The sequence below is a fragment of the Scaptodrosophila lebanonensis genome, unplaced genomic scaffold (genome assembly GCF_003285725.1).
Source record: "Scaptodrosophila lebanonensis strain 11010-0011.00,11010-0021.00 unplaced genomic scaffold, SlebRS2 tig00000024-arrow-pilon, whole genome shotgun sequence".
Taxonomy (NCBI): domain Eukaryota; kingdom Metazoa; phylum Arthropoda; class Insecta; order Diptera; family Drosophilidae; genus Scaptodrosophila; species Scaptodrosophila lebanonensis.
Genome location: NW_022060538.1, coordinates 7,579,653 through 7,599,153, shown reverse-complemented (window position 1 = coordinate 7,599,153; position 19,501 = coordinate 7,579,653). Strand labels below are relative to the sequence as shown.

At 38.7% G+C, this 19,501-nt stretch overlaps 3 protein-coding genes across 4 annotated transcripts; 2 read left to right on the top strand and 1 right to left on the bottom strand.

The window, feature by feature from the left end:
* Positions 1-69: 69 nt before the first annotated feature.
* LOC115620524 (pyruvate dehydrogenase E1 component subunit beta, mitochondrial) lies at positions 70-3,088 on the bottom strand. 2 transcript variants are annotated; one of them, XM_030513790.1, is made up of 6 exons: positions 2,974-3,088; positions 2,673-2,907; positions 2,171-2,332; positions 762-1,173; positions 582-701; positions 70-518 (listed from the first exon to the last, which is right to left on the bottom strand). In XM_030513790.1, exons 2-6 carry the CDS (start codon positions 2,859-2,861, stop codon positions 304-306), a joined length of 1,098 nt encoding a protein of 365 aa, XP_030369650.1. In that variant the 5' UTR covers positions 2,862-2,907; positions 2,974-3,088; the 3' UTR covers positions 70-303. The 2 variants fall into 2 exon arrangements, with proteins under 2 accessions (XP_030369650.1, XP_030369651.1); XM_030513791.1 differs by lacking the exons at positions 70-518; positions 582-701; positions 762-1,173 and adding an exon at positions 1,233-1,809.
* A 73-nt stretch (positions 3,089-3,161) lies between these two features.
* LOC115620938 (uridine diphosphate glucose pyrophosphatase NUDT14-like) lies at positions 3,162-4,013 on the top strand. Its single transcript, XM_030514450.1, has 2 exons — positions 3,162-3,642; positions 3,698-4,013. Exons 1-2 carry the CDS (start codon positions 3,167-3,169, stop codon positions 3,948-3,950), a joined length of 729 nt encoding a protein of 242 aa, XP_030370310.1. The 5' UTR covers positions 3,162-3,166; the 3' UTR covers positions 3,951-4,013.
* A 60-nt stretch (positions 4,014-4,073) lies between these two features.
* On the top strand, positions 4,074-5,357 carry LOC115620939 (uridine diphosphate glucose pyrophosphatase NUDT14-like). Its single transcript, XM_030514451.1, has 3 exons — positions 4,074-4,554; positions 4,775-5,038; positions 5,112-5,357. Exons 1-2 carry the CDS (start codon positions 4,151-4,153, stop codon positions 5,004-5,006), a joined length of 636 nt encoding a protein of 211 aa, XP_030370311.1. The 5' UTR covers positions 4,074-4,150; the 3' UTR covers positions 5,007-5,038; positions 5,112-5,357.
* The last annotated feature ends 14,144 nt before the right edge of the window (positions 5,358-19,501 follow it).

The following is a 19,501-nucleotide window of genomic DNA, read 5'->3' as shown; positions in this document are numbered from 1 at the left end:
GTCACAGTGCAGTGTTGGGAATGCCCCTAGCCGTTTTTAATTTAAACAAGAATAAAGTTTTTTTTTTTCTTTTTATAGAGATTTCGAATAATCAAATAAAAATTCAACTAGAATGTTTGAAATGGGAACGAAAGCCATCCGTGCCGCTTCAAACAATTACATTTCAGTTTTCGATATTCAGATCAGTGCAATAATTGGACTACTCCTGTATCCACAGTTTTCGTTGAGGGGACCGTAAATTTAGTTACTTAATGGGTTATTTTGCCATCTACATAGCTAGAACTGGCAGTTTCGAAAAGACCTTTATTTTCCCGCTGTCGCTGCGGCTTTGCCAACCTTGTTACCGACTATCTTAATGGCTGCCTCTGTCACATCTTTCACCTGGGGAAGCGCATTAATCTCAAGCGACTTGGCATATGGCATAGGCACATCAACGCCACAGCATCGCCAGATGGGTGCATCCAGTTCGAAGAATGTTTGATCCTCCATGATGCGGGCGCAGATCTCAGCTCCAACACCTATCGAATATATGTATGTTCGAACTATATTTTTAAAGAAAGTGCAAAACAGAAATCGCTTACCATGCTGTGGCCAACCATTCTCTACAGTGATTAGGTGATGAGTTTTTCGAACTGATGCAAAAATAGTTGCAACGTCTAGAGGTCGAATGGAGCGGAGGTTTATAACTTCAGCATCGATACCTTAAGTGGAAAGTTAATATATATATTCCGATAATACATATTTATATTATATGGACTCACCCTTCTTGGCCAACTCGGCGGCGGCGAGCAGAGACGTCTCTACCGCTTTGGAATGCGCCACAATGGTTATATCTTTGCCTGGTTTCATAATTTTCGCCTTGCCAATAGGCACAAGGAAGTCCTTATCGGCGACTTTATCATCAACGGGGAATGCTACACCATACATTAGCTCGTTTTCCAGCACCACAACTGGATCGGGATCGCGTATAGCAGACTTGAGTAGACCGCGAGCATCCTCAGAGTCGTAGGGGGATACAACTTTCAAGCCGGGGCAGTGTGCGTACCAGGCGGCAAAGCATTGCGAGTGTTGCGCCGCAACACCGGAGGCGGCACCATTCGGTCCTCGGAACACAATAGGCACATTGACGGCGCCGGCGGACATATAGAACGTCTTGGCAGCTGAATTAATGACCTAGTGGTAGGCAAATTTAATACTTGACAATTAGAGAGATGTAGGAGATGCACAACTGATACCAATTCAAGTTGAAAATAACAACACATTTTATTTTGGAGTTCAAGCCAATTTTTTTGTTCACTTAATGCCTAGCTTTTCCTTAATAATAAATGCTGGAAGTCGGCGACCTTTCCAGAAACGTGGCAGCGGCTTCTCGTTCGCTTGACGTAATACTTCGGCCACATGCTTCTCAGCACTGAAACTCTCCGCATCCTTAATCTGCGCCATTAGTTTCGCCTGGAATGCCTTCTCCTTGCGCATTTCACGACGTTGCCGCACCTTCGCCCATTCGAATTTCATCTTGCGGCGCAGTTTCTTCAACTTGTGCTTCTTCATTTTGCGACGTCGTATGACAATAAGTCGTGCCGCTTCCATTTTGTCTGGCTTACTACTATCCATGGGTGGCGCAATTATCTCACCGATGCGCTCTCGATGCAAAATGTCATTGATTTCCGTTAGCCAACTGGATCGTGGGCTTTCGATGATTTTATTAAGTCGTTGTTGGTCACCGATTGGACGCGGAAGTGCAGGGGCTGCTAGCCAGGACAATGATGCATGGGTTGGCGTACTGTTACAGGGCTTATGTCTGTTTGCCTGCGCATAATTGGATAATATGGGTCACAAATTAGTCTTTCATTTCGATTGGCATGTTGATATGCGAGTCGTTTTGACACTGGCGTGGATTACGATTTGAAATCCAGACGCTCGCGGTCAACTGCACTCGTAGCGTCATTTTGATTGAATTTGTTTGTTTGGAAAATTGCAGCTCAACCCATATTATCCCATTACGTTAAAAAAGCGCACAGCACCTATCCCCCAAACCTTGTTTCAAACTTGAATTGGTATTTAGACTAGACAGTTGGAGTTTGCGTGTTTAGGTTTTCCATGAGATAATATGAGTAGTTAGGCTACTAACTCTCCACGTATGTTAATGTATGAGGGATTTTGAACTTACGTGGTCAATAGCTTGCATTGAGAAGTTGAAGGTCATGAACTCGCAAACAGGACGAAGACCTGCCATGGCAGCGCCGACGGCAATGCCAGCAAATCCCATTTCTGTGATTGGCGTATCGATAATCCGTTTATCACCATATTTCTTCCAAAGCCCACGTGATATCTGCAAGCAAACAAAACGCACATTTTTATTAGATCGTGGCCAAACCAAACAAATGTTATGGATTCTTATCAGTCAGCAGCTCGGTCAATTAATTTTGACAATTTTCACACACTCTCTGCGTGCTTGACCTTGCCAATCACAAACATACTAACAAAAATAGCAACAACAACAACAAGAAGGCGACGCGCAAATCATAATCAGCAGTTACAGCAGCACACGCACAACCCCCACAAATACAGCTCACCCCCCCTTGATGCACTAGCTGTCATTGCCGCCAGCTGTCACTTTGGCCCCCTTTACGTAATCGTCGCATATTGGCAAAGTCAAATCTTCGACTCACCTTATATGCACCATCGTACTGGGCCACCTCCTCGCCGAGCAGGAATACGCGATCATCGCGAGCTAATTCGTCATCCAGAGCGCTGTTCAGTGCATCACGCACCGTCATTTGCTTGGCTAGCACCCTTGGGCTAGTGGAGAACGCACGCTGGGCGGCACACGCTGCCTGTGTGAGTCTTGAACGCAGCATCTTTCCCTAAATGTGTTTTGCACGTTTTTACCTGTCTGGAAGGCGTCTGTGTCGTTGAATGTTTCGAGTCATAAGTTATTTAATACGACCAAGTGCAAATTTTTATACTTGCCGACTTTCGTCCCAACTTGCTGCTCCAAAAATTTTACAATGCAAGTGTCAAAACGATTGCGACGTTGTCAAATACTTTTTTGGCCCCACACTTGACAAACTTGGCAGCACTAGCTTTAGTGCTACCAAATATGTGGCAGTGGTGCCAATTTTACATTCGTTTCGACCAGCTGACATTTCAAAATCGAAATAAAATGCTTAAAACCTGTGTCAAATTGCGGCGTTTTTGCACAATCGTGAACTCCAGTGGTGCGCAAAAGCTTCGAAACATAACGAGGGTCTGGTTTACGCCACTTCCGCCGGACTCCAAATTCATAAAACCCTGTCGTTTACATTTTATTGAGAATGGTGTGGAAAAGGATCGGGACATTATAAAAATACGTGATGGACTAATGATCCTTATTTACAATGTGACGCGCAAGAAATTGGTTCTTGTGCGACAATTTAGAGCTGCTGTTTATCATGGCATAATTTCAGGAAACACGCTTGATATACCCGAAGGCGATGTAGACTTGAAGCTGTTCCCACCGGAATTGGGCGTAACATTGGAGCTGTGCGCTGGCATGGTGGACAAGCAGAAAAGTTTAGAGGAGATAGCACGCGAAGAGGTGTTGGAGGAGTGCGGCTATGATGTTCCTGTCGATAGCATATTGCCCATTTATAAATACAGGTATAAATGAAATGCGAACGGAATCCGAATTTGACTTAATGATTTTCTCATCTAGATCGGGTATTGGTGCGTCTAGCGGCGGGCACTTTTTGTACTACTGTGAGGTTAACGATTCGCAAAAAGTGGCTAGTGGTGGTGGAGTGCACGACGAAGTCATTGAAGTTGTGGAACTCTCAATTGATGAAGTGGAATGCTTCGTGCAGTCGGGTACAGAGATAAATGGGGCTCCCGGACTGCTGGTGGCTTTTTTGTGGTTTTTAGCCAATAAGGCGTCGAAATATCGTGCGTGCTGCGCGAATGATAATTAAACTGTAACCGTCAAAATGTGATCAAAGTATAACCAAAATTTCCACTGGGTGTTAAATGTCAAACTCAGCTGTTTTTCGCTTCCATTGTGTGCTTATTTATATAATTGCTGTGTATGTGTGTGTTTACCTTTAGTTGTACTTTGTTTTTTTAATAGTCAAGCGCAAAGGAGCTATAGGGAGCGAGTAATTTTATTCTAGGCATGGAGAACATCTCAAAGATCTGGCTGGGACCACTGCCTGCCGATTCTCCCTATGTGAAACCCTTTCGCATGTACTATGTGCAGAATGGGGTGGAAAAGAACTGGGATCTGTTGAAGGTGCACGACAGTGTGGCCATTGTTCTCTACAACACAACGCGACAAAAACTGGTGCTGGTGCGTCAGTTCCGGCCTGCGGTTTATCACGGCCACGTCACTTCCACAGAAAACGGCACATTTGATGTCGACCTGCAGTCCTATCCGCCGGCAATTGGAGTCACTTTGGAGCTATGTGCTGGAATTGTGGACAAAGCGAAGAGCTGGACAGAAATAGCGCGGGAGGAAGTACTGGAGGAGTGCGGCTATGATGTGCCCGTGTCACGCATTGAGGAGGTCATGGTGTATCGGTATGTACACATACATCCATACATATGTATGTATTATTGTCATATCATGAGGCAAGCTGAGATATTGCAATTAGTTTGAGTGATTTAAAATGTAATTAATTTAGAAATGGGAATAGCCCAGCATTGGCTATACGTATTTGTACAAAATTTGAGGCCTTGGCGAATCACTCTCAAGGAAATAATTTGGTTGATAAATAATTCATTTGGCAATCTCTTGCAGCTCTGGCGTGGGCTCCTCGGGCGCTAAACAGGCAATGTATTACTGTGAGGTGACCGATGCGGATAAGGTGAACAGCGGCGGCGGTGTCGATGATGAAATCATAGAAGTCGTGGAGCTTTCACTGGACGAGGTACGGGCTATGGTGCGACAAGGAGCCGTTAACAACAGTCCGCCCAGTTGCCTGATGGGCCTAATGTGGTTTCTGGCAAATAAGGCGCCCGCTAGCACATAAACCTTGCCGCATATGCGTGTGTGCGTGTGTGTGTAAGTAGTAAACACAATAATCTGATAAGCCTACATATATCACATGCTCAAGCACATTTACCCATTATTGCAGATAAGTGCAAGCTGATTCCAGAGATTAGCTAAATATTAACGCTGAAGTGCGCAACTATATTTATTAGAGTTGCTTAACTTCACACGCACACACATGGACACACGTACAGTACTTCAGATGCTTTCCAAATCGCATGTTACTGTTGATGCGACGAAATGATTTTCCAGAGCCAGTCGAGAGTCTTGTATACTAGAGTATTTTCCTAAAAATGTGTGCGGAAATAAAAAAAATTTTATATATCCACAATGCCTTGCGATGCGTTGAAATCGGTCAAGTGGCATGGCATCGCCCACCCCAACCCACCAACTCCACCATCACCTCTACTAACGGTTGGCTGGCAAACTGACAGCAGCAAAGTACATAAATCGCATATAAATCAAAAACCGCCTTGCGGCTGCCGTTGCCGATGCGGCGGCGCACACGCGAGCTCGTCGAGCAGCCGGTTGGTTGTAACGTTCGAGCGTCTATAGCATCTGTCTGTAGCTTCTGCAGCAGCGCGGTTATCTAAACAAGTTGGCGAGCGAGTCCCTGGGTCTTCAGCACCGTGTGCCGTTTTTGGGCTGTCAGGCAACGTGTTGCACAGCTCAGGTTACTTATTTATACACGGCAAGGTATTTTAGCTGCCGCGGCCGCTGCCATTGCTGCTCATTCTGCTCCTGGGCGCGCACTCACTCCCTGGCATCATTGGCGGCAAAGGTTGAGCGGTCAAAGTGAGCGGTGGCAGCGGTGGCGTGGAAATTTATTTACTTCGTTGCCATGATTTGGCAATATTTCAACATTGTAATAGAATTTCTTAAACTTTTCTCAACTCGACTTACCTTTTGTGTTGCTTGGTTCTGTGTTTTTGTGTGTGTATTCCGTATTATGCGTTTCTTATTGGCAACTGTAGTATTCATTATGCAGCCGATAATCAAGGCCAGTGCCTGAGGCTACTCCTTCATTTTCGTTGGTGTTGTTGCTGTTGGATTGCGTGTTAACTTCATGTAAATTATGGACATACAGTTGTCGGAGTTGTACAAAAATTCAGCAAAAATGCGAGTGTTCAAATTATTCATACGTCTGTATTTAATTTGCATATGTACATACATACTTATGTATGTACATATGTTTGCATGCGAACTGTTGCATGGATGGAAGGATGGATGGAGCGCTCCAGTGAGCAGTCGGTAAGACGCACTACTTCCTCATTGACTGATTTCGACTTGAGAACAAAATGCACATTTTTTGAGGGAGTAACATATTGTCTCGTTGGTCAGGTGCATCAATTGATTCGACACGTAAAACCGCTGCAGATTTTTAATTGAAAAACAAATTTATTTAGCTTCCGTAAATTTCATCAACAAAAAAGAGCGCTATAACAAACTAGACTTTTTCATAGTCTTTAAATATAAAAGAATGGAACGAAAACAAATAAAAATTCTGCCTGAAATGCATTGTTTTGTAATTAAATATTGTAATTAAACAATTTTCATTTTTCACATTAATTTTCCACATTTCATAATCGAGCATAAATTTAACGTAAGCATAAACATTTCAAATATCCTTTCAAATATTGTTTTGCAGTTGCATACATAAGTTCAACAAATATCTTTGCCAAATTTTAGAGCTTTTCATCATACTACATAAATATATAGATATTTTATTTTATTTATTAAATAGTACGTGTATGGAGTATTTTAATTTAATTGATCAGAAATTTTAATAATTTAATTCCACAAATTTATTATTTAATTTTTTAGAAATTTCACAATTTAATTCTCGATTTGCCAGCGCTTAGGTACTTGGTATGAGAATCGCAGAGGAGGGCTGCCACAATATTTGGATTTAATTTATCACAAATTTCACAATTTAAATCCACAAATTTATTTTTTATTTTTTTTTAGAAATTTCACAATTTAATTGTTGATTTGCCAGCGCTTAGGTACTTGGTATGAGAATCACAGAGGAGGGCGGCCACAATATTTTTATTTAATTTATCAGAAAATGCACAATTTAAATCCACAAATTTATTATTTAATTTTTGAGAAATTTCACAATTAAATTCTCGATTTGCCAGCGCTTAGTTACTTGGTATGAGAATCGCAGAGAAGGGCGGCCACAATATTTTTATTTAAGTTTTTATAAATTTCACAATATAATTTCAAAATATTAAGATTTTTATTTTACAGAAATTTTCATACATACAATATACATATGTATGTAAATAATACGTGTATGGTCCCAGTATTTATTGTTATATATGTCCTAGCTTTCGGAACGTAACAAAGTAATTTGCTATTGGCAGTTCCTTTAGAAACTTTAGAGAGTATCGGAAGGGAAATAGCATGTTGTAAATAAGCTTATAATTGTAAGCAAAAATACTGAGTCCATCAAAGACAGGCAAGACCTGCTAGTAAATGAATAAATATAAAATAATAATGGAAAAATTAATAAAATTAATTAATTAGTATTCAATACATTATTCAGTAATTAAGCAGTTCAATAAAATGGATTGTAGAACGCATTTTCAGAAATATATACGAAGGCAAAGGCGTAGATGTGGGTAAAAAAAAATTTGATAGGAGTATACATTTGTAGATGTCTGGAAAAATTCTTCTATGCTTTCCCATTTGTTGCTGAGTTAAGCTTTAATGTAAAATAACACACACAGAGTTTTCCGCTCTTTCTCGATGTTCCCGTTTTGATATTAGTCTGCGGCAATTGGAGCCTGTGCTTGTAGCTCGTCACTGGTCTGATTTGGTGTGCACACAACTCGAAACTCCCAAAGGGAGTTCTCGTAATGAACTGACTCCAAATCAACTGGCAATGGTTAGCTGCTAAGGTCTAGTTGATTATCGGATCCAGTCTGCGGCATTGCGCAAGTCCAAAGTACAAAAATCTACAATTATTTCATAATCACGTCCCAATTTATGTTGCAACAGAGCAGCAACAACAATAGCAGCAACACCAGCCCCAGCACCAACAACAACAACAACGGCAACTGCAACTTGCAACAACTGACGATGGTTATATCAAATCAAAAAGCTTCTTTTCTATTCCTTAGACGTTTCTGATCTCTCAGTGTTGAGCGCTGAGCGCTGAGAACTAAACCTAAAATGGCGTCTGCACACGGCCAGCAAAAGAAATCGCGATCATAAGTTTAGTGCGCATGCGAAAATTAAGTGCAGGCAACAACAATCATAACAACAGCAACAAAGCTGCAACAGCAACGACTCAACAAAAATTACCTGCAAAACAGTTACGAGCATTGTTGTTGCTGTTGTTGATGTTGTTGCTGGACGCTGCTGGAGCAATAATGAAATTTTTTATCGGATTTGATTATAAGTTGCCCAGTCGCAGTCGCAGTCGTAGTCGCAGCCAACCCACCTCCCCCCTCAATTCCAAAAGGCGGTCGTAATCTGCCAATAAGAAGCGAAGTAAGTAAGGTAAGTAACTGCGGCAGCCAGCGTATCAAGAGTGGGGGGAGGCAGTGGCAGCGGAAGCTTAGCAGTTGCACTGAGAAAATAACTCAAGTCACTTCAAAATTTCTTTACTAGGCCATTCCAGAAAGAAAGGGCTTCACAAATTGCTGCGATCTACATTTAAATAACATTACTAGAGTTTGGTTGGTTTGGTGAGACCGAGTTCACAGAAAGGCCTATTGATTATGTTTGTAATTAGTTTTTTCGGAACCATCTTGTGGTATTAGTAATAATTGTCATCTTTCAGTCGTTGCTTTCCTAGATCTTCGTAGAATCATTTGCCCAATTACTGGTTTCGTTTCGTAAGAAGTGCAGGGCAGACGCATAAAGGGGGATTCTTGTTATGATAAAACGGCTCATTAGAGCCCTTCTCAATATCCGAAACATGTTCTTAGGAGTCTCTTAGTATAACTATAGTTAACTTTTTTATATTAAATAATGAACTTGATGTCTTTTTGTAAGGGTTTAGTGCTTAGTTTCAATAAAAATGTATGTTGATATTGTAAATTTATTTAATAAACAAAATGCATTTATTATAATTTGTTTTTTGAATATCGTTTTTATTGAATTATATTTTAGTTAGTTAGTTAATTATAATTAGTTAGTCACAAAACGTTTGCAAATAAACTTGGATGTTAGGTGGGATGATTAAGACAAACTTACTCTAATAAGCCCAAAATAGGGAATAACTTTGCCGAAAGCTTTTGAACTGTAGAGTATTTCTCATAGATTTGATTTATCGTTCTTCTGGAGGGCGTGTGAAATTTCCCAATTGATTTATGATTGCTGATATTTTAAAAACTAGGAATTCTGCTGATATTCCTAAAACTCTGGCTCTTATAAAATTTGTTTTGAGATACAGTCGACTCTCGTTAATTCGAAACTCGAGGTACTCTTAAAATGTTACGAATTATCGAGAGTTTGATATATGAAATGGTTCGAAATTTGTGAGAGAAAATAAATAAAGCTTCGAATTATTAAGTGTTGATCAATTATTACGCCACCGAGGCCCCCAATTATTATTTATTAACTGCTATTATATAACAATGTCAAATGAGTAACAGTAACTGAGTGATAACTAAACAAACCAATTCGTGTGAAGTGTGTGCTAAAAAGCCAATCTAGTCATAAAAGTTACCGGGACGGATCTTGAGATACGCAGAATTCAATTTTTGGGTCTGCTTGGTGGTATGAAGAGGGGCGTGATGGGCGGGACTAGCACCTGTACGTGGATACAAGATTGAACTTGTCGCAAAATGTACTTACATACAATCTTTCCGCCTCTTTCTCTATGCAACTTTGAATTGTCGAGTGTTGGACGCCGATGAGTTCGATTAACGCGTCGTTTTGTTATATAGCAATGATTTTTGTTCGTTCGAATTACCAAGTGCATAAAAATGTATTGATTTAGTTCGAAATATAAGGAGATTTTGTAGGGAACTGGTGATAACTTTGAATTATAGAGAGGTTAAAATTATCCCAGGTTTGAATGAGCGAGAGTCGACTATATATGTATTTAGAATGTGTTCCAAGAGCCACATTTTAAGAGAGTTATTTGAATTAAAAATTACAATTATAATTAAAATGATTTGATTGGCCATCTAAGCTATAATTATGGATTTGTTTTACTCACTTTTTATCTCAACAGACTTAGCTTCAAATCAATCATCTTCTGTTTCGTCTAGATTTCTTCAAGTGTATGTTTGTATGTATTTGTATTGCATTTGTGTATGTACTTGTAGTCGCCGCTCATTGATTCCGCTGTCTGTCGTCCCGTCCGTCGTGATGCACTTTAATGAAATGAAATCTTATACTATCATGAAGCGCATGAACTGAAAACTGTGCAGCAGCTACAGCAGCCGTAACTGCCACTAAGCCAGTCAGTAAGTCAGCCAGTGAGCAGCAGCAACAACAACACCAACAAGAGCGGCAGCCAACTGCAAGCTTTGGCCACTCAAAATGTATAATTATCTGGCGGTTTTATCCGTTTGCCAATATTAAATTTCTCATCACGCCCAGACGATGGCTAAAGGAAAATGCAGCAGCAGCAGCAGCAGAGACCGCGGTGGGGTTCTGGGAGGCAGCACTTCATGGGCACGGGCGCCGTCAAACAATTAATAAAAGGCCAAATGTCTGCAATGAAATTTATGCTGCTGATGCTGCTGTTGAGTTATATATTCATATACATACATACATATATACACACATACTTGTAGGTAGGCACAGCGGATTTTGGCCATTGCTTGGGTTCGCTTTGCTTTGCTTTGCTTTTCCGCCGCTCGATGCTGTCGCAAAAGGAAAAGGCATTGCAGGCTGTAAGTTTACCGTTTTAAACGCAGCGATTTAATTTTAACGGACTTTCTAAAATCGATGGATCAGTTTCCTTGCTGCTGTTGGTGAGGATAGCCAAAGGTTTGCATTTGGATTTGGGTTCAGCTTCAGGTTTGGGTTTGGGTTTGGGGCGTTGTTCACCGAAAGTGGCGCAGCCATAAAACTCAGACTGCGCAAGGTGCGCGCACACCTTTTTCAGATACTTGGGCAGTACGATAATGAATGGCACCTCATGACTTGCCACACAAGTGTAAAGTATACCTATGGCCAGAATGGTAGAAAAGGCGGAATTTCTATTAGGTAAATTATTTTTAGCCTGAACTATGTCTAAAAATAACGTAATTTAAATAAAACTGAACTTTCACAAGTCCTTATTGGAAAATGGTCTAGTGTTTAACTAAACTAATTTACTGAACTTATTAGTGAACTATTATTCTGATAAAGCGATTGCTTTAACCTCCCATCTGCAATAATCTGAATGGAATATTCAGTTCTGAGGCATGTATTGTCTTACTTACTTATAGGCGAGTTACTGCTAAACTTTAAATAGTTTTTTAATAATTTTGATCAGACTTAATCATTTAATATTTATTGTATATTACAATAAGTATGTATATTCTGCAATTTTTCATTTTTGAAATACACTTTTAATCGATTGGAAAAAACTAATATACTCACCCTTCTTATAAATAGATAATAAATAAATAATATTTCTCCTTTTAAATTCTTAACTATGTTATTTTTCGCTCATCTTATAACGCTTTCGAATACTTATTGGGAATTAGCTGGACAGTGAGAAAATAAAGATTCTGGTTCAGCAATAGGTATTATTTGTTATTTTCTAAACGAATTTCATTTTGTAATTCTTTAATAAAAAAAAGCTTTCTTTAATAATCCTTTTGTTACAGCTTTGTTTGTAATAAAACTAAACTAACTTGTATATACTTAGCTTCAATAGTAATATGACATCACAAACTCGTACATAACTCACCCTAAAACGTATTCTAAAGACTTCTAATATATTTTTTAGAATTATACTTTCCAATGGAAGGATGTGCCCCATAATTCGCATGTAAATAAAATTTAATACAATATTCACTCAATGTTGTTAAGCTTGGGAGAAATAATTAAGTTTACGACCAAATGGGTTACGGGTACAGTTTTAGTGTCACAAATACATAAAGTTATTTTGCAGCAAATGTCAGAGCAGGCCATATTTGGCAATGTGTTAACAAGATTTTTTCAAGTTTAAAGCAGCTACCACAGATTTCACACACTACGAGTAGATGTTGTGGTGGTTGGTGGTTTTTTAAGGCTGCAGTCTGCACGTGTTACCATTTTAATTGCCTCGAAGTGTCAACAAATAATTTAACCAAATGCGTATAATTGAAATTAAGTCATAAATGGCTAAAAATGCGCGCGACACACATACTCGTCCGCAGCTAAAAATAAAAAATTTCACACTTTTGCTTTTGATTTATGACAGCACGGTTGACAAACGCGCCGCACAAGGAAACTTGCTCGGCCGACAGCCCAGTGACTGTCAAACTGCGTGGCCACGACTGCACCTGTGACCGTGTCCGTCTATGATTGATTTGCGGGCTTTAATTCAAAGACGTAGCGCAATTAGAGTCAAATGTCTTTGCAGCTTTCGTTCGTGCTCTGCGCTCTGCGATCTCTAGTGTGAGCGAGCGGGCCTTTCTCTTAAGTTGCGCTCTTTGCCAACTGCTCTTAAATGGCAATTTTTTGTGTATGTGTGTGAGTGTGTGTGTGTGTGTGTGTGTGTGCCAGTTTGACGTGTGCTCCGCCCCCTAATGAAATTGGTAGCACTTGAGCAGCGCTAGCAGGCAGCAAGTAGCGTCTGAGCTTGTCCATGCAAATTACACAAATGTGCGAAAGTGTTAAAAATGGGCGCCTACAATTTATGGCTTGGTTAATGAATATTCATGGGCTCTGCGATATTTTAAGAGTCGGCAAAAACTGGGCAAACGTTTTAATAATTCTATAAATGAGTATTATTTTATGTTTTAAACTATTTGCCTAACATGAGCATCGCAAAAGCGGTCCAAATGGATCACATCATACAATATTTCAATATGAATCGAAGAGGATGGTTTATCAGTTTTTGCAAAATATTCCCAAGGTTATTCCTTCAACTATTCTTTTGAAATTCTTGGATTCAAAACTGCATAACTATTTTAGCCTACTTTAAAGTATTCCGATAAAAGATCTTGTTACATGACTTCATTTGTCTTTGACCAAATTAAATGTTAATATACGAATTGTTCATTTTATTGCTTTCCACACATGACTATTATTGCTAATAGTTTCAAAACATTTGAAATGGAATAAATTGGAAAAATTATTTAAAAATCGAATTCAACGACTTTTCTGATACAAGTAAAAAGTAAATAAATACACAATAAAAGCTTGGGGAAGTAGAAGCTAAAGTTACATTAACCCCAAGAAACTCTTCCCAGCACCCCGGAAAGTCGGTTGATAAGGCTTTTAAGAAGCAAAGCTAATTGATAATATTTCACAGGCACGTTGCTATTTTTAATTAACCATGCCCTTGATTAAGTTTTAAGCTATATTATTTTGGTATTGGAAGAAGGGAATCTACTTTGTTGGAATGTTATTTGTGGATGCTTACGAAGAAGTGGCAACGGGGAAGGGCACAGGAACTAAATTGTGCCCCGAGAGACAGATTCTAGAAATTGGATTTAAGTTAAACAACAAAAGCCGTGACGACAAAACACCGATGATTAGACCGTTGTGAAATGAGCGCAAGTCCGATTTGAATAACTCTTGTTTTTTAAATAAATTTTAAATATAAATAGGCATACTCGTATACAAAGAATTCTTTGGACATTTTGATCTGTAGAAATTTGAGTACTTGAATTGATATTTAAAAGAAATTACTGCAACAAGTTACAAGCCATAAAATCTCGAAAAACTGGGCTGAGTAAAAATCTCTTTTTAGATTTCGTTTAAATAATAGTCTATGATAGATACATTAATGGAAAATTGTAAATTCTAAATTATTCTGATTATATAATCTGAAGCAATTCATAAATGTACACGTGAAATTTAATTCACATTTTGTATTTAATCGAAAACTGAATGAGCCCCATATAGTTACGAGTATAAACTATATTCGATATCCGTAATGACAAGTGGTAGCTTGGGGAGCTTAAGCTGCATACGCTTAGTGACTCATTCGTTGGAATTTAACACGTTGCTCTTTATTTCTGTGCTCCATGGGTGGCCAAGCACTTAAGTTGTCATTTAGTCGTAACTGACATCTCGACAAGCGCTTAAATAGAGATTTCCAAGCGTTTAACAAGACAGGCAACGAGCGCAGGGCACAATTAAAAATCATTTGCATACGAAGGAAAAATACGAAATATATAAAACTTGGCCAGCCAGACAGTTGATAATGGTGCGGTCACAATGAAAGAGCGCAGGCCAAAATAAAAGTATAAGCCCAAAGTCAAAATCAACAAAGCACCGAGATGGCCTAAACAAGATCCTGATAAGGAACCAATAGCAATCATGCATGGCAATCGAGAAAGGGGCAGCTGCCACCGAAGACGTTGATGGGGCCACCGCAACAACTTTGTTGGGTTCGGTTCATCTTTCCGCTCTTTGTTCGAGTTGTTGAACTTAACGCGAAATCTTGTTCGACTGCGCTGGGAAATTAACAATAACAACGAGACCAACAACAGCAACAACAACAATGTCCACATATCGTGGTGGAGAGGAACGGGCACTGGTGTGAGATCGTCTGGACATGCAAGTAAGGCAACCGAGACTGGACCGCTTGGCACGCTGGCATACATACTTAAATATGTCGAAGGAGTTGTGACCACCAAGTGGTCGATCGAACGAGCGCAGGCTATCTGATTTTAATTAAACGGAATCGCATAATAAATTATCTTCATTAAGGGCTCTGGCGCTGCACTGCGCGGAATCTACCAAGTCTACTAAGTCTTGCTTACGAGCTGACTGATGATGACCAAGAGAAAAAGCCAGAGTGAGAGAAAGAGCGAGAGAGAGAGAGAGAGAATGGAGTGACTGAATGGTTCTAACTAAGAGTAATTCCATTTAACCTGTCTATCCTGTCCGATACAATGTTCTTAAAATAGATTAAATTATTACCCTTTTGTTTCTTTAGATAATTGTATTGTATTTATGGTGCTATAGGAAAAATATACAATCCGCAATATTGGGTCGCCTTGTTCTTCTTCTTCTTATAACTCTGGCCAAATATGGCATCCGAAAACCCTTTTTGGTAGCCAGCCTTAATTTCTTCATCAAGCCCAAGCTCGATTCGATTAAGAGAGAAGGCAGTATAATGGGATTTAGGTAGTAGAGTAAACATGTAAACGGTTGATCCCACATCGACCAAACTGTAATGTGGACTCATATAACTCCTATAGGCAGCACAAGTTTTTTTTATTTATTTTTGTAGATACCAATTTTAAAATAAACAACAATTTGGTTGTGTTTGCTGGGCCGACGATATTTTTCTTTGAGCTGTAGAAAATTAGTTTTTTGTTATCCTGAGAATTTTGGAATTCACTTGAAGCAATAAGTAATAATTACATTTAAATATCTTCCCTTAAACTGTTAGTTTACTTACTTGTTAGTGTACTTACTTGTTGGGATAGTGAAAAAGTCTTTGAATATTTTGTTAAAGTCAGCAAATCTTATGTTAAAAGAAAACAAGAGAGAACGCTACAGTCGAGCAAGCCCGACAGTGTAATACCCTGTACCCAGGTAAACTTCCGTCACTGAGTTATATGCGCCCAAAGCAGCAGCAAAAAGAGGAAGAAGAAGAGCGAACTTGTTGCTGCAGTTTGTGGGGGTTGTACTGGCGAGAATTTGTTTCGCTAATAACTTTTCTTAGAATTGACCAAATTGAAAAAAATTAAACAACAGTATTATTTATAAATTATGTGTGCAAAGTTTGGTTTAGGTAGCATTTGAAATGTGGACGCTATTGACGAAATTCTGTAGCGGGGAAAGGGGGGGAAAATTAAAAAAAAAAAATAAACTCGTCCTTACTCGGATCTAGGAGAATCTGGATGCCAACTTTGGTTATTCTAGCTTTTATAGTTTCTGAGATCCTCGCGTTCATCCAGACGGACAGACGGACGGACGGACGGGCTTGTCTAGATCGATTTCTCTCGTCATTCTGATCAAGAATATATATACTTTATGGGGTCGGAGATGCTTCCTTCTGTATGTTACATACTTTGCACAAACCTAATATACCCTTTTTACCCTACGGGTACAGGGTATAAAAAGTGTAGTCAGAAATAAGCTTAGCTAATGATGGAACTTCAGTTTTAAGAGCAAATGGATTGAATGATTATCCAGCAAGAAAAATAAATTATAAATAGGCCTAGCTTTTTAGACTGAATAACAAGCCTTTCGCAATGGGGCCAGAGATTTCCAATATTTTGTATTAAATATATTCTCAACAGACAAATTGTCTGTCTTAATAAAATAAAATTTCCCTAAAAACAAAGAGATTCATTTGTCGAGAGAAATAAGTAGTTAAATTTGTTAAGCCCACAAGTTTTCTTTTTGCCTTCTATCTGGTGCCAGCTCTAAATTTTGAGCTCCCCAGGGATCGGGTATTATTCTAGTTGTTGTGGTACGAAAAAGAAATGTAATCTTTAGGGAAGAAAAGTGTTAGTGTTGTTACTTTAGATTTTGACAGATAGATGTGTGATCTTCTTCTTCACCAATTGAGCTTTATAATAAAAATCTGGGATAATGAATTTAGATGAAGCTACGCCAATGTACATTCATCTTTGATATAAAATTCGTATTAAGCCTTGTAACCACTGGGCGTGAATATCAAAAATATACTTTTTGTTATAATAATATTGCCAAATATTTGTTTATTATCCTGCAGTTGGCTGAGTTTTGAGCGCCAATTAGCCTGAGCTTGAGATGCTGGCTTCGCCTATAAATCAAATAAGCCAGCCGATTTGTGTTGCTATCATATATAGTTATGTATTAATGTGTGTGTGAGTGTGACTGTGTTTGTGCGTGCGTGTGTTCTGGCTCATGTTCATTAATGAAAAACCGGCTGAATGTCAAACAGAATCTGCAAATCATTCGAGCTGCGCGCGCTGTTGACAGTTGGAAAAGCGCGCGGCCTAGGAAAAATCAACACATGCTTAGATAATATTAATACAAGCAACAAAAACAACAACAGCAAAGGCGTATAAAAAATCCCCGATATACTTGTACTATAACGAAGTGGAGCACAAACCGGTTGCATTTGTGGCAGTGGCGGTTGTTGGGCAACTGATTGACGAGCTGCGTGCCGCAAACGTACAGCAACACGCACACACAGGTGAGATCGAGTGTGTGGGTATCCGAACCAACATATATGTTTGTGTTTGTGTTTGTGTTTGTGTCTACCCATCATCATCAATAATGGCAGCCGCAGCAAAGGAAGCGCATGTTCATGTCGCGCCTAATGATCTTGAAATCGAATCGAATTGCGCACATGTCGTTCGGATGGATCTCCAGTCTTTGAATCCATCGCAGATGCAGAGAGCACATTGGAATTAGCATTTTGTGCAGTTGCCGGGCACAAAATGTTTCAATTATATTGTATTCCAGCGTTTGCAGACGCTACTACGGTCACAATAACAACAACAAATTATGAATAATCGCATTCATTAATCAAACGTTAATCTTTCGCCCAGCCTATAAACACATTAGAGATGGCCGGCCACGACATTGAATTTTAAAAACACGCACGCACACGTTATAATAAGTTTATGGAGCAAAATAAAAAAATTATATAGTATAGATATTTGGATATTTAAAATCTGTTATTAGTAGCAATCAGTCATTTGTCAAAGATTAATAAATTTGTTTGTATTTATATTTAAGTGCTAATAACTTTTTCAAATATTATCGTACAATACGCTGGCATTATTACAAGACAAAAGTTTGTAATAAACCAAAATTTAAAATTCGGATTCTAATAGTATTTAAGTATAGTACATAGTACTAGCCAGTAGTTCGATTCAACAGGCTAGGCAAAAAATGAAAGTTTAACACTAAGAGCCAACCTGGTCTATCGACAGTCCACCTGTATAACCTAGACTCTCCTATAGATAACCATAGTCGACATAAATAAATTTGGAAAAATACCACGTGGTGCCATGAACAATATCTCTAAAAGTTAAAAAAAGGTTTCGCCTCATATGGAAATCCGCAGACAAAATGATTATTGCAAAAAATATCAAAGTTTATATTACTTCCGCAAATAGTTTCGGGACCTATCTAAATTATTAGACATTGCTTGATAGTAGTTACATAAAACTGATAGATTTCTGTGCACATTAAATAAATGAAAGATATTGAATTGTAATAAAATGTCCGTAGCTGAATTCTTAAGACTAAGTATTATTTGATAAATCTATTGCCGCGGTATAGATTTATTTGGCCTTTTATGCCTTCCTGATTTCTCAGTTTCTTGTACGACTAGGAATAGATGCATACCTGATTAAACTTTTAACAATCCTTTTCGGATTTTATGCTTAAATTATAACGATCTAATAACCCCTTTCCCTTTGAACTCTTCTCCTTTCAGCCATTTGCGAAATTTTGCGGAATTTAGTATGTCTCATAAATCCTTCTCAGGTCGAAGGTTCCCTTTTTCGTCTGTATTATAATTTTAATTATAAATGTCCTTTCTCTGAAACCTACCTTTTTTATTTAGAAATTATGGTTTATTAAACTCGTTTAATTTAATCATTTTTTTTCATCGACTGCCAACATAGCTTTTGCATAGGACGACAAATTTGTAAATTCTCTAAAGTGTCCAGCTATGTTGTTTCTTTTATGTCGCCCATCTCTAAAAACCATACACACACTGATTGTGCATAGGCTATGGCCACATTACATGCCAACTTAGATAGCCACAAATATTGTAATTTGTTTCCTACAGAAATCTCTAATTTATTGGTCTTCTACCATTTTGCTAATGAAGACATAAAAACCGCAATCAAATTAAATATTTTTTTTCATGGGAACAAAATAGTACTATGAATGTGGCCGTTTAACTCATAATTTTCGTTCATATGGAAAAAGACTTGACGATCTTGAGTGTGTGTTTGACCCGCCGCCGAGTCGGAGTGGAACTAAAGAGATTGGCGCCTTGGTCCCAAACACCCCTCAGACGAGAACTAAACCGAGGAGTGGACGTTTGAACCCTTTTGTTACAACGTAAATTTTAATTAAAAACGTGTAAAACATTAAAAACGCTCATTTTGCTGCTTTGATTAATATGCGAGGGACCAAAAGGTTTGAATTTATTAGATTAAACAAAAATTGAATGTGCTTCAGTTGGTTCGCGTAAAGAAAATTCATTTTGAAGTTCGTGTGTGGGGAGTTGTTCGACTCTTAATGGAGTTATAGGAATTTTTAACAAATCTTGTACACTCAAGGAAATCTTAGAAGACGTGTAAAGAGAAAAGTGTATGTAAATGGAAATGAGGAATGTAAAATGGGATGATTTCATTTGGTATTCGGAATAGAAATGATAAACAAAAATAGAAG

Bases quoted from the DNA above. Each gene is read 5' to 3' on its own strand.
- LOC115620938 (XM_030514450.1), top strand. From the start codon at position 3,167: ATGCTTAAAACCTGTGTCAAATTGCGGCGTTTTTGCACAATCGTGAAC. The intron at 3,643-3,697 runs GTATAAATGAAA...TTTCTCATCTAG, and splicing joins TTGCCCATTTATAAATACAG to ATCGGGTATTGGTGCGTCTA.
- LOC115620524 (XM_030513790.1), bottom strand. From the start codon at position 2,861: ATGCTGCGTTCAAGACTCACACAGGCAGCGTGTGCCGCCCAGCGTGCG. The intron at 2,333-2,672 runs GTGAGTCGAAGA...GTTTGCTTGCAG, and splicing joins AGTACGATGGTGCATATAAG to ATATCACGTGGGCTTTGGAA. The intron at 519-581 runs GTAAGCGATTTC...TATATTCGATAG, and splicing joins GAATGGTTGGCCACAGCATG to GTGTTGGAGCTGAGATCTGC.
- LOC115620939 (XM_030514451.1), top strand. From the start codon at position 4,151: ATGGAGAACATCTCAAAGATCTGGCTGGGACCACTGCCTGCCGATTCT. The intron at 4,555-4,774 runs GTATGTACACAT...AATCTCTTGCAG, and splicing joins GAGGAGGTCATGGTGTATCG to CTCTGGCGTGGGCTCCTCGG.